Source organism: Geotrypetes seraphini, chromosome 9, assembly GCF_902459505.1.
Source record: "Geotrypetes seraphini chromosome 9, aGeoSer1.1, whole genome shotgun sequence".
NCBI classification, from domain to species: domain Eukaryota; kingdom Metazoa; phylum Chordata; class Amphibia; order Gymnophiona; family Dermophiidae; genus Geotrypetes; species Geotrypetes seraphini.
Genome location: NC_047092.1, coordinates 16532809 through 16557620, shown reverse-complemented (window position 1 = coordinate 16557620; position 24812 = coordinate 16532809). Strand labels below are relative to the sequence as shown.

The 24812-nt window shown below is 46.2% G+C and overlaps 1 protein-coding gene across 6 annotated transcripts in view; it reads left to right on the top strand.

The window, feature by feature from the left end:
• Positions 1-24812, top strand: part of AHCYL2 (adenosylhomocysteinase like 2) — a 181034-nt gene that overhangs the window by 91465 nt on the left and 64757 nt on the right. For all 6 annotated transcript variants that reach the window (XM_033958566.1, XM_033958571.1, XM_033958567.1 and 3 more), the window contains 2 exons: positions 2226-2334; positions 23631-23774. In XM_033958566.1, the coding sequence (XP_033814457.1) occupies positions 2226-2334; positions 23631-23774 (253 nt within the window). The remainder of the gene's footprint in view (positions 1-2225; positions 2335-23630; positions 23775-24812) is intronic.

Genomic DNA, 24812 nt, shown 5'->3' with positions numbered 1-24812 from the left:
TAAAGCAGGAATGAGGGAGAGCACAAATATTGGACCTGAAGGGGGTGGAGGGCTGAAGGGAAAGGAGAGAGGTGCTCGACCTACAGAGTATGGAGCTGGAAGGAGAGGTGTTGGACCTGCAAAGGATGGGGCTTGGAGGGAAAAGAGAGAGGTGCTGGACCTGCAGCGGAGGGAGTTGGAGGGAAGGGAGAGACGTGCCAGACCCGCAGCAGGGGGCCCAGGAAAGAAAATTGGGAAGGAATCCCAAAGTCTATTATCAGGCTGGCTAAGCCACCTTCAGCTTCCAGCAAGAACTGTAGAAAAGAAAATGTTTCCCCATCATAAATTCTGATGTCGTATCATAATGACAGTCCTTGACTAGGGACTAGAGACCATGACGTGTTTTAGAACCTGCTGCCTGTCCATCTTAAGTCTGGGTACTAGGTTTTGCTATAATGCAGTAGCCCTGTAGAGAATGAAATTGGGATATCCACGGTAAAAAAAAATTGACAAATTCACAGCGGGTGTGGGAACAAATTTACCATCCCACAGGAGTGAGTCAAGCTTTGCTACTGTGGTAAGAAAAAAAGTGTGGTTATCGCATCCATGGGTCCAGCATCTTTGTCTCCCTTCCCATCCCATCACGGTAGCTGTAGTATACCTTAGCCTCAAAACAAAGGATCCCCACAAGACTGCTCCGGGGCCTTCCTTCTGCCAATTCTATATTCTGGTGCAACTTCCTGTTTCATGAAAACAGGAGCTTGCATCAGAAGGCAGGACTCAGCAGATGGAAGGCCTTGAAGTAGACCTGTGGGCATCCGTTTTGAGGCTGCCTAGGCTCCGAGCTCAGCCTCAAGCTGGGTCCTTTTCTGTGACTGTTCCTCTGCAATAAAGGAGCCTTCAGCTCAGGAAGGGGTCCTTTGGCCCTGAGTTGCAGGCACAGATGGCAGGACCACGAGCTCCCTCACCCATAGATACCCTGGATGCCCTCCTCATTTTCCTGGGACTCCTCAGGTATAAAAATTATATTTTTTATTTAACTTTTTTACAAAAATGTTGGGACTCTTGCTGTGGGGGAGTTTGGAGGTCTGGAGCTGGGGAGGTGGTTGGGGTAGAGTGGGGGCTGGGTACGGATGGAATCGGACAGAGCTCGCAGGGATGGGAGACAAACTTTATCTCCTCATTTTCTACCTGTGAACTCTACTGCAGCCTCCCTCCCCTTCTGGAAAAAAAAAATCTACATTCCACCCCTCTGATTCCTAATGTTATTGTAGGATTTTGGGACTGGGAGGTAACTTAGAAAACAATTTTCCGTTTATATGGTAATAGTGAAATAAATGCCAAATTAAACTTGGATGCTTATAATTGAACCTATAATAGTGTGATGTTTTAATTTTATCATCTATGTTTGTGCATATATGCATGTATGTACACATACATATCACATACTGATGTATATTTGAGGCTTAGTAAATGAATAGGGAATAAACGATTTAGGTGAAGGATCACTTGCAGGTCATGGACCTGGGGGGCCGCCGTGGACTGCTGGGCACGATGGACCCCTGGTCTGACCCAGCAGAGGCAATGCTTATGTTCTTAAACTTACTTTTGAGCCTGTGATAAATTTTTTAAATTTAATTTATTTGATTACAAACTTTAAAACAATATCACTAAACTCTTGGCTTTGAGTGCAGGCTCAAAAGTAAGATTAAATTTTAAAAAAGCCTCAAATATACACCTGTATGTGAGTTATTCTGTAATAGTGATTTATTAGTCAGCTTAGAATACTGTATCTGTTCTCATGAGGTGATAAATGAGCCACCTTTCAACCTCTTCTGGTTCCTCAGCTAAGATAGGATGAGATTCTTGTGGTCCCAGCTGCCCTTATAGGCATAAAAACCTTACCCAGTATACAATTTTATTTTATTTTGTTAGTGTTATCCCAAATTTAACAGCTACTGCCCAATAAATTCATAAGAACAATCATCTCTGGGTATGTGAAAAGCTGTAATCCTCATGCTAACATAGCATGCAGAAATTGGATTTTCATTTTTGCCATTAACCATGCTATGAAATGAATAACTTTGTCTTTAATCAATTTGCATTTTTTTTGCTAGTTGATCAGAGCTGCCCATGATTGCTCCCACACAGCCTGAACACAGGACCACTCTGCCATTTGTCACAGTTGAGACCATTTATGATTATAAAGGCACTATTTCAGAAATATCTCTACTTTCTTCTCACAGATTCAGTTTGCTGATCAGAAGCAAGAGTTCAACAAGCGCCCAACAAAAATTGGCCGTCGTTCTCTATCCCGTTCTATATCTCAGTCTTCTACAGATAGTTATAGTTCAGGTATGTACTTCTACATCAGCCCTTCACTCCCCTTTGATCTACATATACAAATACCTGTCATAAATTTGTGGACTGTTCCTCTGTGTCATGTCTTAAATATACAGATTGAGATTTCTGCTTGTTATATAAAATTTACTGTCTTTATGATTGATTCCCTGGTTTCCTTTATAGAATTAGGTGCATTTTATCCTTTATTGGTGCTAGATTAGTGAGAAAGAAAGTCTAGGAACATCATCTTCCTAGATGTGTTTTGGAATGAGGCACTAAGAACATAATGTGGGTTTGTGATATGCTTCTAGTACTACCATATTTCCCTGAAAATAAGACCTACCCCAAAAATAAGCCCTAGTGTCCGGAAGCCTAAACCGAATGTCCCTAGATTCGCTGGCAGCACGCTTCCCCCCCTCTCCCTGCCCCCACCTTGCAGACGAACCCCCGCTGACCCTCCTTTCATTCCATCTCTCCCTCCTGTCCGAACCCCGCTGACCCTCCAACCTTGAGACCTACATACTTCCCTCCAAAGAGCAGCGTTGGCAGCACTCTAAAGAGGTTGCTTCACTGCCTTCTCCCACTGGGGCATTCCCTCTGCAGCATCATTGATGATGTCATCAACAGCGCGGCACATGGAAAGCCCCGGCGCAGCCTGTTTAGAGTGCTGCCAACGTTGCTCTTTGGAGGAAGGATGGGAGGGAGAGATGGGAGGATGGGAGTGTCAGCGGGGGTTCGGCTGCGCAGCGGGGGCCGCTCAAGGGTTCTGCTGCAAGGAAGGGAGGGATAGAAGCTGCACGAGGGATGGGAGGGAGGAATAGAAAGATGCAGCAGAGTGAAGGTACAAGGGGATGGGTGAGAGGGTAGAAGATGCTGCACAGGGGGAGAGAAAGAAAAGAGGAAGAATTGGGGTGAAGGAGAGGAAGGGAGAGATGATCATTGTACATAAAAAAAAAAATAAGACCTACCCCCAAAATAAGCCCTAGTGCATTTTTTGGGCCCAAAATTAATATAAGACACTGTCTTATTTTCGGGGAAACACGGTATTGTATGAAGGTGAGAGTTATGTGAAAGCAGTGCTTCAGAATGTCAAATAGGACCTTTTGATCTTTAATGACGGGTGGGGGGGGGACTTCTAAGAAACTTACTTTAGGATGAGTTGAGGAAAGAAATTGTTCAACAGCTGAATTGGCAGGTTTAGGGATTTAGTCCACCGTGAGAAATCTGTAGGAGTGGGACGGGAGAAAGGCAATGGGATTTTCCCACAGTGGTGGGATTTTTCATTGGGGTTGCCAGGTTGTGTGAGAGACTAGAGTACTTAATTGCTGGCAGTGAACTTGTTGAAAGCGGAGGAAAGTAGATTTTTGTTTTCAGTATTTGACTGCAAAGAATTTTTTTTTTTTTTAGTTGTCAGCTAGAGCAAGGTTTGTACAGATTAGGCATTCTCAAGAAATGAAAATCCAGTTTCAGCTCGTTTTATCTTTCCTGACTCTTGCTCTTTGTCTTTTGTTTACTCTAATCCAAAATTCTTTGAATTATGTTATTGTATGAATTGTGCACAGACCGTGCTACCTTCAGAAAACTCATTTACTTTTCAGCAAAACTTAGCACCCATCTCTGATGACTTCCTAAAAGCTGGAGCCATACAAGCATTTTGTCTCTCTTGCCCCTCCCTACAATAATCACTTGTGGGGAAAGGTGCATCTTTTTGAATAAGTTATTAGCCTTTTAGTTTTCTGGAAATACTTACAGATAAAAAGAATCCGTTCAGTAATGTGGACCTGTGTGAAATAGATTACTGTAGTAGCCAAAGAAAATAATTTCTTTAGTTTTTTCCACAAAAACATGAGTATGGATCATAAACTACTTTACAAAAAAAAAACAACAACCAAGAAATACATCCATAGTTATATTGCATCTCCAGCACAGAAAGAAGTTTAAAAACAAATTTTAAAAAAACCTATATCCTAAGGCCTTCTTTTACAAAACTGCAATAGCACTTTCTAGCACGGGGAGCTGCGCTGAATGGCTCGCGCTGCTCCCAACGCTTATTGAATTCCTATGAGCATCAGGAGCAGTGTGGGCCATTTAGCGCAGCTCCCAGCGCTAGAAACTGCTATCGCAGTTTTGTAAAAGAGGGGGTAAGACTCTATACAGACGGGTGTAACCTGCGTGAGAAGCAGGTATAGTCCTAAGTAGTTTACAATTCATTGTATAGTAATCGGGTACTCTTAAGTATTTTCCCTATATGTCCTGGCAGTATCACAATCTAACTGTGATAACTGGGGCAATGGAGTGTTGAATGATTTGCCCAAAATCACAGGAAGCAGCCTGGGCTCGAACTCACAACCTCAGGGGGCCGAGGCAGCAGCTCTAACTACTGGGCCACTCCTCCCAGGGGCCACAAGATATTTGCCTGACAAAAGTGCTCCATATGATTAAGATACAATGAAAACCAACACGCAGTAGAATCTTCAGGTTGGGCTTTACCTGAGTCCAGACTTCTTTAACAAGCACAGTGTACTATGTTACTATGGGGCTCATTTTCAAAGTTAATGTGGTACTGTGTGTCTAAGTGCTTTGAAAATGAATCCCCCATATCTACTAATATATGCGTATCTCAAACGTTCTGTTGCCGCAACCCCACAGAAGCCTGCTTTTTTTCCCTGCTTCTCCAAGATCCCTTTAATGTCGCAGCCACTCCTACCTTCTGTGGTGCCTGTGCCGGTCTAATTACAGCGCATGGTCACCGAATACAACCAGATTGAAGTTTTATTATTTGGCTATAGGTCATGACATTGTGTGGATTTTGCAACCCCTACACCAGTGTATCTCAAACTGTGTGCCAAGGCACACTAGTGTGCCTCCTGAGATTTCAGGTGTGCCGCGGTACACTGGGGAGGAGGAGAGGCTCCGGCGCCAGCTGATTACCTACAGGATGTGCTCCTCATGGCAATCAGTGGGCGCCAGCACCTATCCTTCTTTCTGGTCCTCTTCCCTTCTGGCGCCCCCCACTGGTATTTCAGGGCCCGCCTGGAGGGCCTTCACACAAATGTGGACATTGACATGATGATGTCACGCATCCGTGTGATGTCATCACAGCGATATCTGCGCACTTCCAAGTGCCTCGAGCCTCGGCCACTACCTTTAGTGTGCTGCGGCTCAAGAAAGTTTGCAGGACACTGCCCTACACTAATGACAAAACATTCAGATCAGGGGAAAAAATAGCTGTAAATTCCAGTGAAAGGCTTTCTGAACAAAAATGGACAATTGGTCTAGGTTCTAAAAAAAAAACCAAAACCAAACCCCAACAATAATAAACTGAGGGCCTGATATTCAGCTGGTGGCGCTTTGCATTTTGCTGACCACTGCTGGTGTTAATGCCTGGAAATTCAATGTCAGGTCATGTCTGGGTTTTGGCATGGAATTTCCGGGTTTGCAGAGCTGGCTAAAGCATAGCCAGTTAATGGTGATATTCAGCACTTAACTGGCTATGGGATACTGCACAAATATAGGACTGACTTCTATGCTGTCCTGTTTATGTAGTTCCCTTGGCCAGTTAAGTATTGCCAAATGCTGACTCTACCCTGGAATACCTCCAAAGTAACTGGTTTTCAGTGGCAGTAACCGGTTAACCCCGGCGCTAACTGGCCAAGAGCCGTTTCTCGTCAGTTAAATGTCTTTTGAATGAAATCTCTCTGAATATTGACATGTGAGTCTTTAACTGAACTTTAAAAGGTACGAGGGGGCGTTCTAAAGTTATTGACAGGAAAATTGGATGAAGTGTACGGAGCTATATTGAAAAATAAAACAAAATTTTTTTTTAAACTCTCTTCTTTCCTACAGAGGTAAAGGAATGCCCCTCGAAGGTTTGCTTTAAGCTTAGAAAATGTATTTTGCTAGCTTATGTCAACCTGAACATGTTTACATGAAGTTAAATTTTAAACCCCGGTAAGGTCTTATCCAGATTTTAAAGTCTCTATCCAATATCAAGCTCTAAACCAGTGGTTCTTAAACCTATCCTGGGGACCCCCAGCCTTTCAAGTTTTCAAGATATCCCTAATGAATATAAGGTCTGTTCATAAAGTTTCAGGACAGTTTGAATTGCTTGCCAACGGGAAGTTCTTTTGAGACGCGCTAGTTGGCTTTGAGTAGCTTGAAATCTTACGAGTTACCTTCTTTTTCCATTTGTTGATATCTGTTTTTGTCTCGGAGCTACAGCAGTTTTTGTGAAAGTGTGTTTACGTAATCGGCTATTGTTCATCATGTGTGACTTCAATGAGCAGCGCTACAGTGTGAAGTTCTGTTTTAAATTGGGTAAAACCACTACAGAAACGTTGAAAATGGCTTAACCTCAGTTCTGGGGAAGATAGCCGAATCACTGATCAAAGAAGGTATCATTGAGCATATAGAAAAAAATAATCTGATGAGAACAAGCCAGCATGGTTTCTGTAAAGGACGATCATGCCAGACAAATCTACTACATTTCTTTGAGGGGATAAGTAAGTAATTGGGCCAAGGTGACCCCATAGACATCGTATATCTGGATTTCCAGAAAGCCTTCGACAAGGTACCCCATGAACGCCTGCTGAGGAAACTGTGGAGCCATGGGGTAGAAGGGGACTTATACAGATGGATCAAAAATTGGCTGGCGGACAGGAAGCAGAGGGTAGGAGTAAAGGGGCACTGCTCTGACTGGATAGGTGTCACAAGTGGTGTTCCGCAAGGGTCAGTGCTGGGACCGCTGCTGTTCAATATATTCATTAATGATTTGGAAACAGGGACGAAGTACGAAGTTATCAAGTTCGAGGATGACACAAAACTCTCCAGCAGGGTCAAAACTGTTGAGGAATGCAAAGAACTGCAGAGCGACCTGGACAAACTGGGTGAGTGGGCTAAAAAATGGCAGATGTGCTTCAATGTGGAGAAATGTAAGGTCTTGCACATAGGGAAGGGGAACCCAATGTACAGCTATACGATGGGAGGCAACCTAGAAAAAGACCTGGGGGTATTGGTGGACAAATCAATGAAGCCGGCGGCGCAATGTGCAGCGGCCTCAAAGAAAGCGAACAGAATGTTGGGCATTATCAAAAAAGGTATCACTACCAGAACAAAGGAAGTCATCCTGCCACTGTATCGAGCAATGGTGCGCCCACATCTGGAATACTGCGTCCAATACTGGTCGCCATACCTTAAGAAGGACATGGCAATACTCGAGAGGGTCCAGACGAGAGCAACAAGGATGATAAAGGGCATGGAGAACCTTTCATATGCCGAACGGTTGGACAAGCTGGGACTCTTTACCCTGGAAAAGCGGAGACTGAGAGGGGACATGATAGAGACTTATAAAATCATGAAAGGCATAGAGAAGGTGGAGAGGGACAGATTCTTTAGACTAGCGGGGACAACAAAAACAAGAGGTCATTCAGAAAAACTGAGAGGAGACAGATTCAAAACGAATGTAAGGAAGTTCTTCTTCACTCAACGGGTGAGGTGATAAGACAGAGTACAATAATGGGGTTCAAAAAGGGAATGGATGACTTCCTGGAAGCAAAGGGGATAGCAGGGTACAGATAGAGGGTTACTTCACTGGACATTAGGCGAACAGGGTATGGAAGTTGTAGGTTAGGAACACTTACAGGTCATGGACCTGGGGGGCCGCCGCAAGAGCGGACTGCCGGGCACGATGGACCCCTGGTCTGACCCGGCAGGGGCAATGCTTATGTTCTTATGTTCATGAGTTGTGGAAGGTGTTTTGAATGGTGTTCATGCTTCAAAAGTGGTCATGAATCTGTGGAAGACAATTCGCGAATTGGAAGACTATCAACATCAATTGTTGATGATCATATTGATCAAGTGAGGGTTCTTGTGTATGCTAATTGGTGACTAACTGTTAGAGCACAGGTGTCAAAGTCGGTCCTCGAGGGCCGGAATCCAGTCGGGTTTTCAGGATTTCCCCAATGAATATGCATGAGATCTATGTGCATGCACTGCTTTCAATGCATATTCATTGGGGAAATCCTGAAAACCCGACTGGATTACGGCCCTCGAGGAGGGACTTTGACACCCCTGTGTTAGAGAATTAGCAGAGAAATGCAACATCTTCATTGGTTCATACCACAACATTCTCTAAACAGAGAAGTTGGGGGATGTTTCACCTTGTGGCAAAGTTTGTTCCAAGGTTGATGACCGATAACCAGAAGAACAGCAGCAGGGTCATGATTTGTCAGAATCTTCTTGAGCAGTCAAATGAAGGCAAAACATTTCTTGATAAAGTGATAGCTGGTGATGAGACATGGGTCTATGTTTGATATGGAAGCCAACGCTCAGTCTTCTCAATGGAGAACCAAAACATTGCCAAGACCGAAAAAAGCTCGGCAAGTTTGGTCGAACATCAAAGTGATATTAACAGGTTGTTTTATTTTACAGTCACGGCGTTGTTCACTATGAATTTGTGCTACAAGGAAACACTGTCAACCAAAATTACTATCTGAATGTGTTGAAACAACTCAGTGAGAGAATCGGGGGGAAGCGGCCCAAACTTTGGAGGGAGCAGTTGTGGTTCTTGCATCACAGTAATGCACAAAAAAAGCAATGACAGTTCTTTCCCAGCCACCTTACTCTTTTAACTTGACCCTTGCTGACTTTTTGTTTCCTAAAATCCTTATGTAGAAGATGCGGTATATAAGCTTGAGGTTTAATTCAGTTTAATAAATTATCCCAGGACAAGCAGGCAGCATATTCTTAACACATGGGTGACGTCACCGACGGAGCCCTCGGTACGGACCTTTTAACTAGAAGTTTCTAGTTGGCCGCACCGCGCGTGCGCGAGTGCCTTCCCGCCCGACGGAGGAGTGCGTGGTCCCCAGTTTCTTCGTTTCCGCGGAGCGAAGAAGACGCGTGTATTTTTTCAACGGCCGTTGAAATCACTTTTTGCCTTCCCGCTCGCGCTTTTGTTATATTTTTTTTCTTCCTCTACCTTCGGGTTTCCTTTTTCTTTCAATTGCAAAAAAAAAAAAAAAAAAAAAAACTTTGATTTTTATTGTTTCTTTCGTTTTTGCCCCGGCGGGGCCTGTTGCCATTATACAGGCCTCGGACTTCGATTTTGCGGAGGCTATCTTCCCCTTCATGCCCCCGCAGGTCGGTTTTAAGAAGTGCCAGCGGTGTGCACGCCCGATCTCCGTTTCTGACCCACACAATTGGTGTTTGCAGTGCCTGGGTCCGGAGCATCGGGCAGATTCCTGCACCCGCTGTGCCACTTTACAAAAACGTACTCTTAAAAACCGAAGAATCCAGCAAACCCTGCTCTTCGGCTCCGAGTCGGCGATGGATTCATCACCCTCAGCGGCGGTACCGCAGAAATCGGCACCGTCCAGCTCGACACCGACCGATCCCGCATCGGCGCCACTGGCGCCAGGTAAGCCGGCTAAGAAGCCTTCCTCTTCCCTCGAGCGCCCTCCAGCTACGGTGACGACACCGTCCATACCGGCATCGCACCGGTCCCGTAAACGCTCCGCCCCGATAACGGTGAGTGCCTCGTCATCGGCCTCCTCATCGCCGGGGCGTGGAGCGGCATCCAAGGAACCGAAGAAAAAGAAAGCGGTTCCGATGCCACCCCTGGATGACCGTATCTCGGCCATCCTACAAACTCAGCTTCAGGAGCAGTTGAAGAAACAGCTTGAACAACTGCTACCCTCTATCCTGGCACCGCTCCTTCCGGTACCAGACCGGCCCGAGCCCCGCACCGAGCCCCCGGTGTCCACTCCTTCGGTACCGGTAAACACCTCGATGCCGATCCTTTCGGCACAACAACTTCCTGATGATCCTGTGGTTCATTCTCGAACCACAGTGGATCCTGCTCGGCACCAGGCGGTACGGCACTCTTCTCGGGACCGAGAACGACGCCGATCGTCCTCCCCTGGTGCCGTTTCGGTGCGCTCTGGTAAATCTTTGTCCAAAACTCACCACACCGCACCCTCCACCCCGGTGTCCCGACACGCACCAGAGGTCAGGGATCCGGATTTATGGGAGGAGACTCCTCTCGGTACCGAGGAGGATCCCTCCTCATCTGATGAGGAACCATCGGCGCCTGATGCCTCCTCTAAACCTGAGCAGTCCTCTTTTTCTAAATTTCTGAGGGAAATGTCTGCTGCTCTGTCACTTCCCCTTGAATCTGACTCCAAAAAATCCCAAGCCTTTTTAGAAGCCTTAGACTTTGAGCAACCCCCTAAAGAGTTCCTCAAACTTCCCGTACATGACATCTTACGGGAGACATTCTACAAAAATTTGGAAAATCCCCTCACGGTACCGGGAGCTCCCCGTAAACTGGACAACCTTTACCGTGTCATCCCTATTCCAGGATTCGACAAATCTCAATTGCCCCATGAGTCCCTTCTGGTGGAATCCACCTTAAAAAAGACTCAGGGCTCCAGTGTCTATGCCTCTACCCCTCCTGGCAGAGAAGGTAAGACCATGGACAAGTTTGGCAAGAGGCTTTACCAGAATGCCATGCTTGCCAACAGGGCAAACAACTATTCCTTCCATTTTTCCTTTTATCTCAAACACTTGGTCCAACAGCTGTCTGCCCTCCAGAAGTACCTTCCTGAGCGCAAGGTCCCGCTATTCCAGCAGCACATATCTGGCCTTCTCCAAATGCGCAAGTATATGGTCCGCTCGATCTACGACTCCTTCGAGCTCACCTCTCGGGCCTCTGCCATGGCTGTAGCCATGCGTCGCTTGGCCTGGCTCAGAGTCTCCGACCTGGACATCAACCACCAGGACCGCCTGGCCAACGCCCCCTGTCTCGGGGATGAGCTTTTTGGAGAGTCACTGGATTCCACCACCCAGAAACTCTCCGCCCATGAGACTAGGTGGGACACCCTAATCAAGCCGAAAAAGAAGGCTCCGCCTGCTCGACCCTATCGGCCTCAATCATCCTACCAGCGGAGGTTCTCAGCCAGGCCACTCAATCCGCCTCCCCAACAATCTCGGCGACCCCGTCAACAGCAGCACCATGCCCAGGCTCGGTCTCAGGCCACCCAACCCTCCAAGCCTCCTCAGCCTGCTAAACAATCTCAGCCCTTTTGACTCTTCTCTCCAGGGCATAGCCAGTCATCCACCCTCGCTACCTCTTCCACAGCCTATCGGGGGTCGTCTCACCATTTTCTCAAGCCGTTGGGAAGTCATCACGTCGGACCAGTGGGTCCTCAACATCATCCGCCACGGCTACTCTCTCAACTTCCAGACTCTGCCTCCGGACAACCTTCCCGTAGAGTCTGCTTCAAACTCATCTCAAACCCCCCTCCTCCTGAGGGAGGTTCAATCCCTCCTCCTTCTCAATGCCATCGAAGAAGTACCTCCAGATCAAAGGGGGCAGGGATTCTACTCCCGCTACTTCCTGGTACCCAAAAAGACGGGAGACCTCCGTCCCATTCTCGATCTAAGGGACCTCAACAAGTGTCTGGTCAAGGAGAAGTTCAGAATGCTCTCCCTTGCCACGCTCTATCCTCTTCTTTCTCAACACGACTGGCTATGTTCCCTGGACCTCAAAGAGGCCTACACTCACATCTCCATCAATCCACATTCTCGCCGCTACCTGCGATTCCAGGTACTGCACCACCACTATCAGTACAAGGTGCTACCGTTCGGCCTCGCCTCCTCACCCAGGGTCTTCACCAAGTGCCTCATAGTGGTAGCGGCCTTCCTCAGGTCTCACAACCTCCAGGTGTTCCCCTATTTGGACGATTGGTTGGTGAAAGCACCTACGTCTCCACTTGTGCTACAGGCTACTCATCACACCATCTCTCTCCTCCACCTCCTGGGGTTCGAGATCAACTACCCCAAGTCGCATCTGCTTCCCACCCAGCGACTTCAATTCATTGGAGCAGTTCTGGACACCACGCTAATGAGGGCTTTTCTCCCCTCCGATCGCAAGCAGACCCTGCTCCATCTCTGCCGTCAGGTACTCTTGCATCCCTCCATTCCTGCTCGACAGATGATGGTCCTCCTGGGTCACATGGCCTCGACAGTGCATGTCCTTCCTCTGGCTCGTCTCCACCTTCGTACACCTCAGTGGACGCTCGCCAACCAGTGGTCACAGACTACGGATCTTCTTTCTCATCCCATCTCTGTGACATCATCTCTTCAGCAATCTCTTCAATGGTGGTTGAACTCCTCAAATCTTTCCAGGGGTCTACTTTTCCATCTGCCCCCCCACTCTATGATCATCACCACAGATGCGTCCCCCTACGCGTGGGGAGCTCACCTGGGAGATCTACGCACCCAGGGACTTTGGACCCCACAGGAGCGTCGTCACCACATCAATTTCCTGGAACTCAGAGCCATTTTCTACGCCCTCAAGGCTTTCCAGCATCTTCTCTGTCCTCAAGTCCTCCTCCTATGCACAGACAATCAAGTCGCCATGTACTACATAAACAAGCAAGGCGGCACCGGATCTCGCCCCCTTTGTCTGGAGGCTCTGCGCATCTGGACCTGGGCCACGGACCGCAATCTCTTTCTCAGGGCGGTCTACATCCAGGGCGAACAGAACTCTCTGGCCGACAATCTCAGCCGCATCCTTCAACCTCACGAGTGGACGTTGGACCCTCCGACTCTACTCTCCATCTTTGCTCGCTGGGGCACTCCGCAGGTGGACCTCTTTGCAGCACCTCACAACCATCAGCTGCCCCAATTCTGTTCCAGACTCTTCTCTCCTCACCGTCTGGCCCCGGATGCATTCCTGCTCGACTGGAGGGATCGGTTCCTCTATGCCTTCCCTCCACTTCCTTTGATGTTGCGGACCTTGTCCAAACTCCGCAAGGACAATGCCACCATGATCCTCATCGCCCCTCGGTGGCCTCGTCAACACTGGTTCTCCCTTCTGCTTCAACTCAGCTCCAGGGAGCCCATTCCTCTTCCTGTGTTTCCTACTCTACTTACACAGCAGAATCAGTCTCTACTACATCCCAACCTGTCTTCCCTCCACCTGACAGCTTGGTTTCTCTCGGGCTGACCTCTCCGGAGAATCTATCTCAACCGGTCCGCCTCATTTTGGACGCCTCCAGGAAACCGGCCACTCTTCAATGTTACCATCAGAAGTGGACCAGATTCTCCTCGTGGTGTCTCCGGCATCATCAAGAACCCACCTCTTTGGCGGTGGAAACTGTCTTGGACTATTTGCTCTCGCTGTCCAACGCTGGCCTCAAAACCACTTCCATCAGAGTCCACCTCAGTGCCATCACTGCGTTTCACGAGCCTATTCTCGGAAAACCCCTCACGGCTCATCCGCTGGTTTCAAGATTTATGAGAGGGCTCTTCAACATCAAACCGCCTCTCAAGCCTCCTCCCGTCGTCTGGGACCTGAATGTGGTTCTCTCTGCCCTTATGAAACCTCCGTTTGAGCCTCTTGCCACAACTTCATTCAGGCTTCTTACCTGGAAGGTGCTTTTTCTAATTGCCATCACCTCTGCCAGGAGGGTTAGCGAACTGCATGCACTGGTTGCCGACCCACCGTTCACTGTTTTTCACCATGACAAGGTTGTTCTGCGTACCCACCCTAAATTCCTTCCCAAGGTGGTCTCAGCTTTTCACCTCAACCAGTCCATTGTGCTTCCCGTCTTCTTTCCTAAGCCTCACTCGCATCCTGGAGAACAGGCGTTGCACACGCTGGATTGTAAGCGTGCCCTTGCTTACTACCTTGATCGTACCAGAGCTCACCGAACATCCCCCCAGCTCTTTTTGTCTTTCGATCCCAACCGTTTGGGCCGTCCTGTCTCCAAACGGACACTTTCAAATTGGCTTGCTGCCTGTATTGCCTTCTGTTATGCTCGGGCCGGTCTCTCACTGGAAGGATCTGTCACGGCCCACAGAGTCCGAGCTATGGCTGCTTCTGTGGCTTTCCTCCGTTCCACGCCCATCGAGGAAATCTGCAAGGCGGCCACTTGGTCCTCAGTTCACACGTTCACTACTCACTACTGTCTGGATGCATTCTCCAGACGGGATGGACACTTCGGCCAATCTGTGTTACAAAATTTATTTTCCTAATGGCCAACCATCCCTCCTCCCTCTTTGTTAGCTTGGAGGTCACCCATGTGTTAAGAATATGCTGCCTGCTTGTCCTGGGATAAAGCACAGTTACTTACCGTAACAGGTGTTATCCAGGGACAGCAGGCAGATATTCTTAAGTCCCACCCACCTCCCCGGGTTGGCTTCTTAGCTGGCTTATCCTAACTGGGGACCACGCACTCCTCCGTCGGGCGGGAAGGCACTCGCGCACGCGCGGTGCGGCCAACTAGAAACTTCTAGTTAAAAGGTCCGTACCGAGGGCTCCGTCGGTGACGTCACCCATGTGTTAAGAATATCTGCCTGCTGTCCCTGGATAACACCTGTTACGGTAAGTAACTGTGCTTTCTTATAAAATCAGCCCTATAACTTTTTGAACAAATCTTATAAGCATGTGAGAAATTTGCATCCCTACTACCTACTTTATACTTTATTTATAGGCAAATCTCTCTTATACATATTCATCAGGGATATCTTGAAAACCTGACTGACTGGGGGACAGGTTTAAGAAATCTGGAAGTTGTGACACATTAAACCCTGTGCCGTGGGTGGAGGGCATCCGGAAATGCGCTGACACCATGACATCATATGCATGTGTGATGTCATCAAATTTCAAGTTTATTAAAAATTTGATAAAACGCTAATTATAAATTCTAAGCGTTTTACAGTAGAAATTTAAAAAGGGGTTAAGTTAAACTATTAATAACATAACTTTACTTATGCTATATATAAAGGACTCCATCCCTTCAACCAGGATGGAAACAACAGTAAGGGCGGACGGCTTGGAATCACTATGGGTTAAGTTGACAGGAGGAAATGGGGCAGACATAAAATTGGACTTTACTATCGCCCACCAGGACAACTGGAAGCAAACGACCAGGACCTGGAGGCTGAACTGAGGCAGGTATGCAAAAGCGGAAGTGTGGCGGTAATGTGGGATTTCAACTACCCTGGAATAGACTGGAGCATTGGACACTCAAATTGCACGAGAGAAACAAAATTCCTGGAGGCGGAGAGGGACTGTTTCATGGAACAGCTGGTCACGGAACCAACACGAGGAGATGCCACTCTTGACCTAATCCTCAACGGGCTAGGGGATCCGCAAAGGAGGTGGTAGTACTAGCGCCACTAGGAAACAGCGATCACAACATGATCCAGTGCAAGCTAAAAATAGGAACATCAAAGGTGAAAAGAACCACAACGACAGCACTCAATTTCAGAAAAGGAAATTATGAGGCCAAGAGCAAAATGGTAGGAAAGAAGCTCAGCAACAGCTCAAGGAAGATGGAGACTAAAGGAAGCCTGGGACCTACTCAAGAGCACGGTGCACGAAGCACAAAACCTGTACGTCCCCAGGTTTAGGAAAGGGTACAAAAAGAATCGAACAAAAAACCCAGCGTGGATAACAAATGCAGTGAAAAAGGCGATAAGGGACAAGAAAACATCTTTCAGAAAATGGAAAAAGGACCCAACAAAGGACAACCAGAAGGAGCACAAAAGGCAACAAAAAGACTGTCACCGAGTGGTTAGAAAAGCAAAAAGAGAATATGAGGAGAGACTGGCGGGGGAAGCAAGAAACTTTAAACCATTCTTCAGGTATGTGAAGGGGAAACAACCAGCAAGGGAGGAAGTGGGACCATTAGACGATGGAGTGGTAAAGGAGGGAGTGGTAAAGGAGGAGAAAGAGATAGCTGGCAGGTTAAACAAGTTCTTCTCGTCGGTCTTCACACATCCAATATCCCAGAACCCGAGGAGATTATAAACGGAGACCATGATGAAAAGATGGTCCAACTATAGAGGTAAGCCGAGAGGATGTCCTCCGACAGGTAGACAGACTGAAGAGCGACAAATCACCTGGTCCAGACGGCATCCACCCAAGGGTACTAAAAGAACTGAGAAACGAAATAGCTGAAACACTTTGCCAAATATGTAACTTATCCTTAAAAACTGGGGAGATCCCAGAGGACTGGAAAATAGCAAACGTCACGCCCATCTTTAAGAAGGGATCAAGGGGTGACCCGGGAAACTACAGGCCGGTGAGCTTGACCTCGGTCCCGGGAAAGATGATGGAAGCACTGGTTAAGGACGCAATCTGCGAACACATAGAAAACAATTGACAACTGAAGGCGAGCCAGCACGGCTTCTGCAAGGGAAGGTCGTGCCTCACGAACCTACTGTACTTCTTTGAGGGAATAAACAGCCAGATGGATAAAGGGGAATCCATAGACATCATTTACCTTGACTTCCAAAAAGCCTTTGACAAGGTACTTCACGAACGACTACTCAAGAAGCTGTGGAACCACGGGGTGCAAGGGGATGTCCACCGATGGATCAAACACTGGCTGGCAGGCAGGAAACAGAGGGTTGGAGTAAAGGGCCATTACTCAGACTGGCAATGGGTCACAAGTGGAGTTCCACAGGGATCGGTGCTGGGACCGCTCCTGTTCAATATATTCATTAACGACCTGGAGACGGGGACGAAATGTGAGGTTATTAAATTTGCTGATGACACCAAACTCTGCGGCAAGGTTAGAACCACGGAAGACTGCGAAGACCTACAAAGGGACCTAACGAGACTGGAAGAATGGGCAAAAAAGTGGCAAATGAGTTTTAACATAGAGAAATGCAAGGCCATGCATGTAGGGAAAAAGAACCCAATGTTCAGCTACAAAATGGGGGGATCATTGCTAGGGGTGAGTAACCTTGAAAGAGACCTGGGGGTGATGGTGGACACAACATTGAAAGCATCGGAACAGTGTGCGATAGCCTCAAAGAAAGCAAACAGAATGTTGGGTATCATTAAAAAGGGTATCACAACCAGGATGAAGGAAGTCTTCATGCCGCTGTATCGTGCAATGGTGTGCCCGCACCTGGAGTACTGTGTCCAGTACTGGTTGCCATACCTCAAGAAGGACATGGCAGTACATGAGGGGGTCCAGAGAAGAGCGACTAAACTGATAAAAGGTATGGAAAACTTTTCATATGCTGACAGGTTGAAAAAGCTGGGGCTGTTCTCCATAGAGAAGAGGAGACTTAGAGGAGACATGATAGAAACCTTCAAAATCCTGAAGGGCATAGAGAAGGTAGACAGGGACAGATTCTTCAGACTGTGGGGAACCACAAGTACTAGGGGTCACTTGGAGAAATTGAAAGGGGACAAATGCTAGGAAGTTCTTTTTTACCCAGAGGGTGGTAGACACATGGAACGCGCTTCCAGAGGTTGTGATAGGCCAGAGCACAGTACAAGGGTTCAAGGAAGGTTTAGCTAGGTTCCTAAAAGATAAGGGGATTGAGGGGTACAGATAGAAGCAGAGGTAGGTTATAGAAATGGTCAGGAACCACTTCACAGGTCGTAGACCTGATGGGCCGCCGCGGGAGCGGACCGCTGGGCGCGATGGACCTCTGGTCTGACCCAGTGTTCTTATGAAACAATAGGTTAGTGGGGAGAAATACAGTTTGAGAGAAAGAAAGAACAATTAAGGACAATAACATGGGGAAATGAAGAAATCAATTTTAGTATAGAAAATAAGCTTGGAAACATCTGCGTATGTGTGAAAGCCCTCCAGATGGGGCCCTGAGCTGCCAGTGGGGAGATGCTGCAAGAGGAGAGGTGCTGGCACCAACTGACTGCCCACACAACGTGCCTCTTGCCGCGAGAGGCATATCCTGTAAGCAGTCAGTTGGCGTCCCCTGGCACACCCGGAATCTTGCCGAGGCACAGTTTGCAATACACTACTCTAAAGCAAAGATGTTTAACAGCACTGACATTTTAGAAGCCACTTCCTGGGCACTTTAAGTTCATGTGTGAAAGCCATGAAAAAAACCCCTATATATCTAAAATTGTGGATAGGGATTATACTTATCCTAGTAGTTTGATATGCATGTAATAGGAACGGTAAGCCATCTTTTGGGAACTTGATTTTCAAAAGATAAAAATAGGACTGTTACTGTCCTCTTAGGCATAAGCATCAATAGGAACTTCCCCCTTCCTTTTTTCAGGTGTTTCCCTTCTATCATCATTTTGTTGTTTGATTTAGCCATGGCTTTTTTTCCTTCTGTGTCATTGAAGGTTCCTAGTTTCTTCAAATGCTCTGCTTGGTACAATCGGACCATCTCTGGTTCTAACACCTATTCCTGAAATATTCAGTTTTTGGGGCTAGATTATAAGCACTTGAACTATATTCTTTGTTTATGTAGAAAAGAACATAGAGGTCCAGAGAGGCTCAAAAACAGAAAATATTTGGAGCCAGGTCTGAATTGTTGACGTCAGCATCAACATCGGGAACATCAGTTCTAATGCCGACCAGACCTTTTGTCTGACATTGAGAGTTATTGTGCATCAAGTGGGTCTCCACCTACCCCGATGCTAGCTACAGAGCAGTCATTGGGACCAGTCATGTATTGTATCATCATTGTAATGTAATATATACTCTGCCCTACTTGTGATTGTAATTTGAATATTTTTATTGCTGTAATTGTCTATTGCTTATGTATGATTTATGCTTGCTGTACACTGCCTTGAGTGAATTCCTTTAAAAAGGCAGTAAATAAATCCTAAATAATAAATAAAGAACTCCAGCAGCAAGGAGGTGTGGAGATTCAATGTCGTCCTCATAGGCACCAAGGGGTCCAAATGCTGTGTGTCAGGGGAAGGCCAAGAAGCACCAGCATTAGTCACTTTTGATGCATGGTGCTGGACATCAAAGGCATCAGTACTCAAGAAGCTTGGGCACCAGTGGAGCATTCTCCCTCTATAGAAGAGGTGCCTTCATGCAGGTCTCCAAGTATGACACTGACAAACCTGCAGGCTGTTCCTGAACTGACGACCCAGCTTTTAACAATGTCTGCCCTCAATAGATCTGGACCATGCTCCAAGAACATTTGGCGGTTCTTCTTGCCATGCAGAGTTCATTGGCATTGAGGGTGCTTGCACCAGCCATGACTTGCACAGCCTACCCTGCAAGGCCCTCATCCTGTGGTGCAATCATCTACACTGGTACCCCATGTGGTATCTGTTGATACCAGCCCATGCAAGAACTGCTTCCATGTCAGTGGTGGAAGCTTCACCAGAATCCATAGAAGAACCTGCATCTTGGTTCCATTCTGGACTATGATATGGACCCTCATATTCAAGACAAGCATGATCTTAGACCTCCCCTGTGGAAGTGTTGCTGGCAATAATATGGACTGTTTATGGTAGTCTAATGATGATCCACACTACTTCTTGGAGGAGGAGTCTTATGGAAGTCCATCAGACCCCTCTACTCTTGAGAAAAGATGGAAATCTTCACCTGAGAGTCTTCTGTCTCATCTTTGGCAAAAGAAAAATGAGAGCAGTACAGTGAAAACAAAGAACTGAGGGCCAGATTCTCATAACACGATTGCTAAACTGGTTTCCAATGGGTTAGCCTGCACGCATTTTAGCTGTGGATTATCAAAACAGTTTATCTCTTGTCTTTAGCGAGCTTTCTAGCAGTCTCTGACACTGCCATGCAAATGGGCTCTTCAACATGCAAATAGACTCTTCAACATTAAAATGAGCACTTCAGTGGATTCTTTAAAATCGCTGAGCCATTTTGTAAGAGCGGTGTCTGCTTTTGGGTGACAAAAATCAACGACTGGTCCAGGCGTACAGTGACAACACTGTTTAAAACCCCAACAGCGGGAGAGATGCCTATTATCTCCCACCGCAAATAATCCCACCCCCACTGCAGCGGGAGAGATGCCCACTCTTTCCCGCCGCCAAGTGATCCCAGCAGCAGGAGAGATGCCCATTCTCTCCCGCCATCACACAACCCCACCCTCTCTATTTGAGTCATACCAAATTGAAACTATTTGTATTGAATCATGATGCAGGCATTTACGCTGAAACATTGCCTGTGTTGGGTAACTCAATAAAGATTATCCTAATGTCCCATTCTATGAGGCCCTTGGTGTTTTTCTTCTTTTACTGTTTGGTGTATACTTTGACTCCCTTTCTTCATTGTCTTCTTCTCGTGCACAAAAATAACCCATTTAGAGAAATCACCCTGAGATGAACCATCTAGCTACTGGAATAGGCTACTTATTCCTCTTGTCTCAAGAAGGGTAAATAAGTCTGGATTTGGTGTATCACTTTTTTGTGGTTCAGCCAAAGTGATATTACATTTATTATATGCAGATCCTTTCCCCTGTCCCTAGTGCGCTCGTGATCTGAGTTTTGTACTTTGGCAGTGGAGGATTAGGATGAAGTGACTTGCCTAGGGTCACAAGGAGATGCAGTGGGACTCTAACTCAGTTTCCCAAATTCTCAGCACACTGTGCTAGCCATTAGGCTATGTCTGGTGCTGAGATGGACCTGGATCTAATTTCCAGCTTAGGCCTTCTATTCCCTTTGGGTGCTGGGGTTGTGATGTGATAGGGAATATCATAGTCATCATAAAGCAGAAATATCTCTTGTCTGGATTTAGAATGCATAATTGCAAGGTTCCAAGAATCCTGGTGCACAGCCCCTGGCTGTTAATACAATATGAAATTTTATGTGCCAGATTCTATCTCTAGTTCTGATGGAGCTGACAGCCAGAGAAGGTGGCGGGAGGAAACTGCCAGTTAATTTGAGCGGTGCCTCTGTCTTTTCTTTTGTTAGCATGTTCAAAGCATTTATTCAATTTCAGATTTAAAAAAATAGTTTTCTTAGTACCACCCATGCTTTGAGTAGCAATTTCCAACTGTCCATTCTCTTGCATTTGTCAAAGGCTGCACAAGAAAGTTGTGAGGGTGTTAGTCAGCTGGTCAAGTAATAGTGTAAATACAGAAACCTCTTTTCTCTCAACTGTAGGAGAAAACAGCTTCTTGGTCCAGACTCTGCTTCCATTTTGAGGACAAACTGACCTACCGTAATCTCATTTGCTACTATTTCCTCTAATTGCTAGAGAAATTGGCCTCTCAATACAACTTGTTCCTCACTCCACCATAATCCTGGGGGAAGACACTGACCTCGCACTTCATCCTTCTTTTCCCCATCTCTCTTTGCTACTGGGAATAGATAAGAATGGCAGTAATACCTGTCTCCGTATTTATGATCCACCCCTCCTTAAGAACAGATTGGGTCTTGCACCATTTTTAGGATAAGCTAATGTATTTTCTTATCCTGGCCCCATGGCATGATCTTTTCCTGCTGGGAATAGACTCGCCTCTAGCTCACAGCACCCTGCTGGAGACAGACCTTTATGAAGAAATTTCAGAAATGCCTAATCCTCCCTTTTTAAGCGGATTAGATGAAAGCAGTTCTTTGGAGTGGTTTGCACTGGAAACTGTAAGCTATTGCCTATTCCGTTTTTCCTCAAAATCATAATACTGGAAGAGGGCTTGTCCAGACTTCTAATGCTGGTGTGGGGATAGTCAGTGGCCAGAAGAAGCTATTTCTTTTCTCATGTTGTGGATTTGTCCAGTTTCTCACCTGGTAACTTAGAGGGCCAGTGTTTGCATAAGTATTTCTAGGATCACAAAGGGCAAGAAACTTAACATTTTTGTAGTAATGCCCAGCATTTCTTTTGTGTATATAGTTTTTAGGCCTGTGTAAAAGAATATAAGTGGAGAAGGCATGAGGACAGTGGCTCATGGATTCTTTACTTTCTAACCCCTCAGCAGCATGCACTCATCTACTGTACTGTTTGTTTTCTTTATGGGCTATTTTTGTTTTTATCTTAAGGCAGATAAGGCCAAATGGCACATCCAGTCTGCTCATCCACAGCATCCACTATCTCCTCCTCTCCCTAAGAGATCCACATGCCTGTCCCAAGCTTTCTTGAACTCAGACACATTCTTTGTCTCTACCACCTCTACCCTCAGATGTACACCATCCGGCTCCATCGCTCACTGTGCACGTGTGCTGTTCCCAACCTTCTGCTGTCATACAGGACTGCTTCATTCTTTGTTTTCAATAGAGCCAGTCAGATAGATATGCTTTTCCCACAACATATCAGATGTTTTACACACTGATCAGCTTTTTTGACTTATATAAGCTTTTTATTTTTGAGTCCTGTCATTATCGTGCATTTTGTGGTTTCCTAATTTTTATCTTGATCTGCTCTCTATAGGCCTCAGTGAAGCTTCAGGCTCCCAATCAGGTAACTTTTCATCACAGAGTCCTTTTGTTTTGCTGCAGCTATTTTTCCAGATGTTACAAAAGAAAGTCCCCAAAATGGATACTCATAATTGGTAAACAACAAACAGACTGCAGACAATGTACAAGATGCAGGCGTTGTTTATTAGTAAATGCAGTAACATATACAACTTTATAGCCAACCAAGGGACCCGACACGGTCCGTGTTTCGGATGACACGCCTTCCTCAGGGGTCCATGGTGGTTAAGGTATAAAGCAAACACACGCCAATCACGATCAAATGGGGTCAAGCAAGTCTTTCACAATTGGTGCCTGGTACTTGAGCATGATACCTCTCATGGTAAATTATATTTGTTGATGCCCAAGAAAGACATTTATGGTTGTTAGAAACAATGCAAATGGATTTGAAGCACCGACACATCCAGTTTGTCAGCTTCAGCATTGGATACATCTACCACTTGTTTGAGGGTACTGACCACCAAAGACGGGGTTAAGTGGTAGTAGGAGCTCCAGGCACAAATATCTGCCTGCGCACAGCATATCTTATGACCACCATCCCTTAACATTTAAACGGTCAACTGTTTCAGTCGATTGATCCCAAAGGTGCAGATGTCATTCAGCCTTGAAAAGAGGTGATATAAATTTTGTGTGTGAATGGTCCCTGTGTGGGGGGCACATTTATGCAATGTCACGTCTAAGGGTTACCAAGTGAATGCTTCACACACACAAAGAATCTCAACCACCTGATAGGAAAGCCTTTGCAATCTGTCACATGCAGTTGCTTAATTTCTTGTTTTATTTTTTGGCAGTTTACCGATAGAAAATTAACACTGCATAAGCTTACCACATTTACATTTCCTTCAGTTAAAGGTTGTGCTTATTACAAATGTTTTTTTCCACGGAATTCTAGCTTATCAGGTAGCGTCCTGGGAGGTAGGTAAGTTAATACAGGATGCTGGTTCTTATCAGGTTTTTAGAAAGGCTCTGAAGACTCACTTATTTGATAAATTTCATAAATGAGTTTATAATCTGTTATGTTTGTATAACTTTCTTGTGAACCGCTTTGAACTGAAAGGTATAGCGGTATACAAGTGGATTTTTATGTTGTTAACTTTGTTTCTGCTTTTTCCCCTTTGTTGTATAGCTGCTTCTTACACAGACAGCTCTGATGATGAGACCTCTCCTCGGGATAAGCAACAAAAAAACTCCAAGGGAAATAGTGATTTCTGTGTTAAGAACATCAAACAGGCTGAGTTTGGGCGTCGTGAGATTGAAATTGCAGAACAAGGTATGCACTACTTGTGTGTCTTTTGAGCAATGAAAGAATAAACATTTATTGGGAGCTGTATAGCAAGGTATAGCTAGGTACATCAGATATCTGGAGTTAGGATAATGAACACAGGCTGGATCAGTGATCAATTAGTTCTATCATAAGGGGGGGGGGGGGTTCACTTAGTTTCTTACCTTAAGCCAAGGCTGAAAGTGGCATAAAAGAAAAACAGTCCCAAGGCGTTAAGATGCTTCAAAAGTTTCTGTCTGTCAACCTCTTCTGACAAGATGAATGCACCTGAGCCCATGCCAGGGCTCGGACTGCCAGGTCTGTAGACACATGTCCAGGGAAAGCTTCTGCAGGCAGCTAAGAGATCAGTATGAGATAGAGGCTTATGAAGCTGAAGCTAATATCGGCACATAGACTGACTGACTGTGCAGACCAACAGACTCCTCTCTGCTGATATTGCCTTCTTCTTTAGCAACTCTCCGGATTGGCCCAGTTCACTGATGGGTAATAGCTCACTATGACCAGCAGGTGGAGACTGAGACAAAACCTTTTGGCTGTAATACAAGTAGTTGTGCTTCCCCCTAATATAATTGTCTTCTCAGTCTCCAAGCAGGTGTGGTAAGGTGTTGCCAGTCTTCCTGGGTTAGTGTAGGCCTGTTGGAAGTTGTTTAGTTGCCTTCTTGTCCCCGTCTGGTGCAAGACTGAACTTGGGGGGGGGACCCTTTTGAGGGTCCGTCCGACCTCGGAGTTGTCATATTTGATGGGTCATGAGTTGAGTCCCTCCCCCCATTTCTTCCTCCTCTCCAAAATTTTGTAGAGGTGCCTCAGCTGTAAGCCTTGACACCGATACCGGCAAGGCACATGGCTTAGAGAGCCAGTGGAGTCTGTTCTGACAGAAAAAAAAAAAAAAAAATCCTGATGCAGTGCCAGTCTGAAGGGAAGCCTTCAATTGACTGTAATAGATTTTTATTGTTAACCAGCACTCTTTCCTTAGCTAGGTCACGTATTGCGCAATGAGCACTTTTAAAGGGAAAAAGTGCTTTAGAC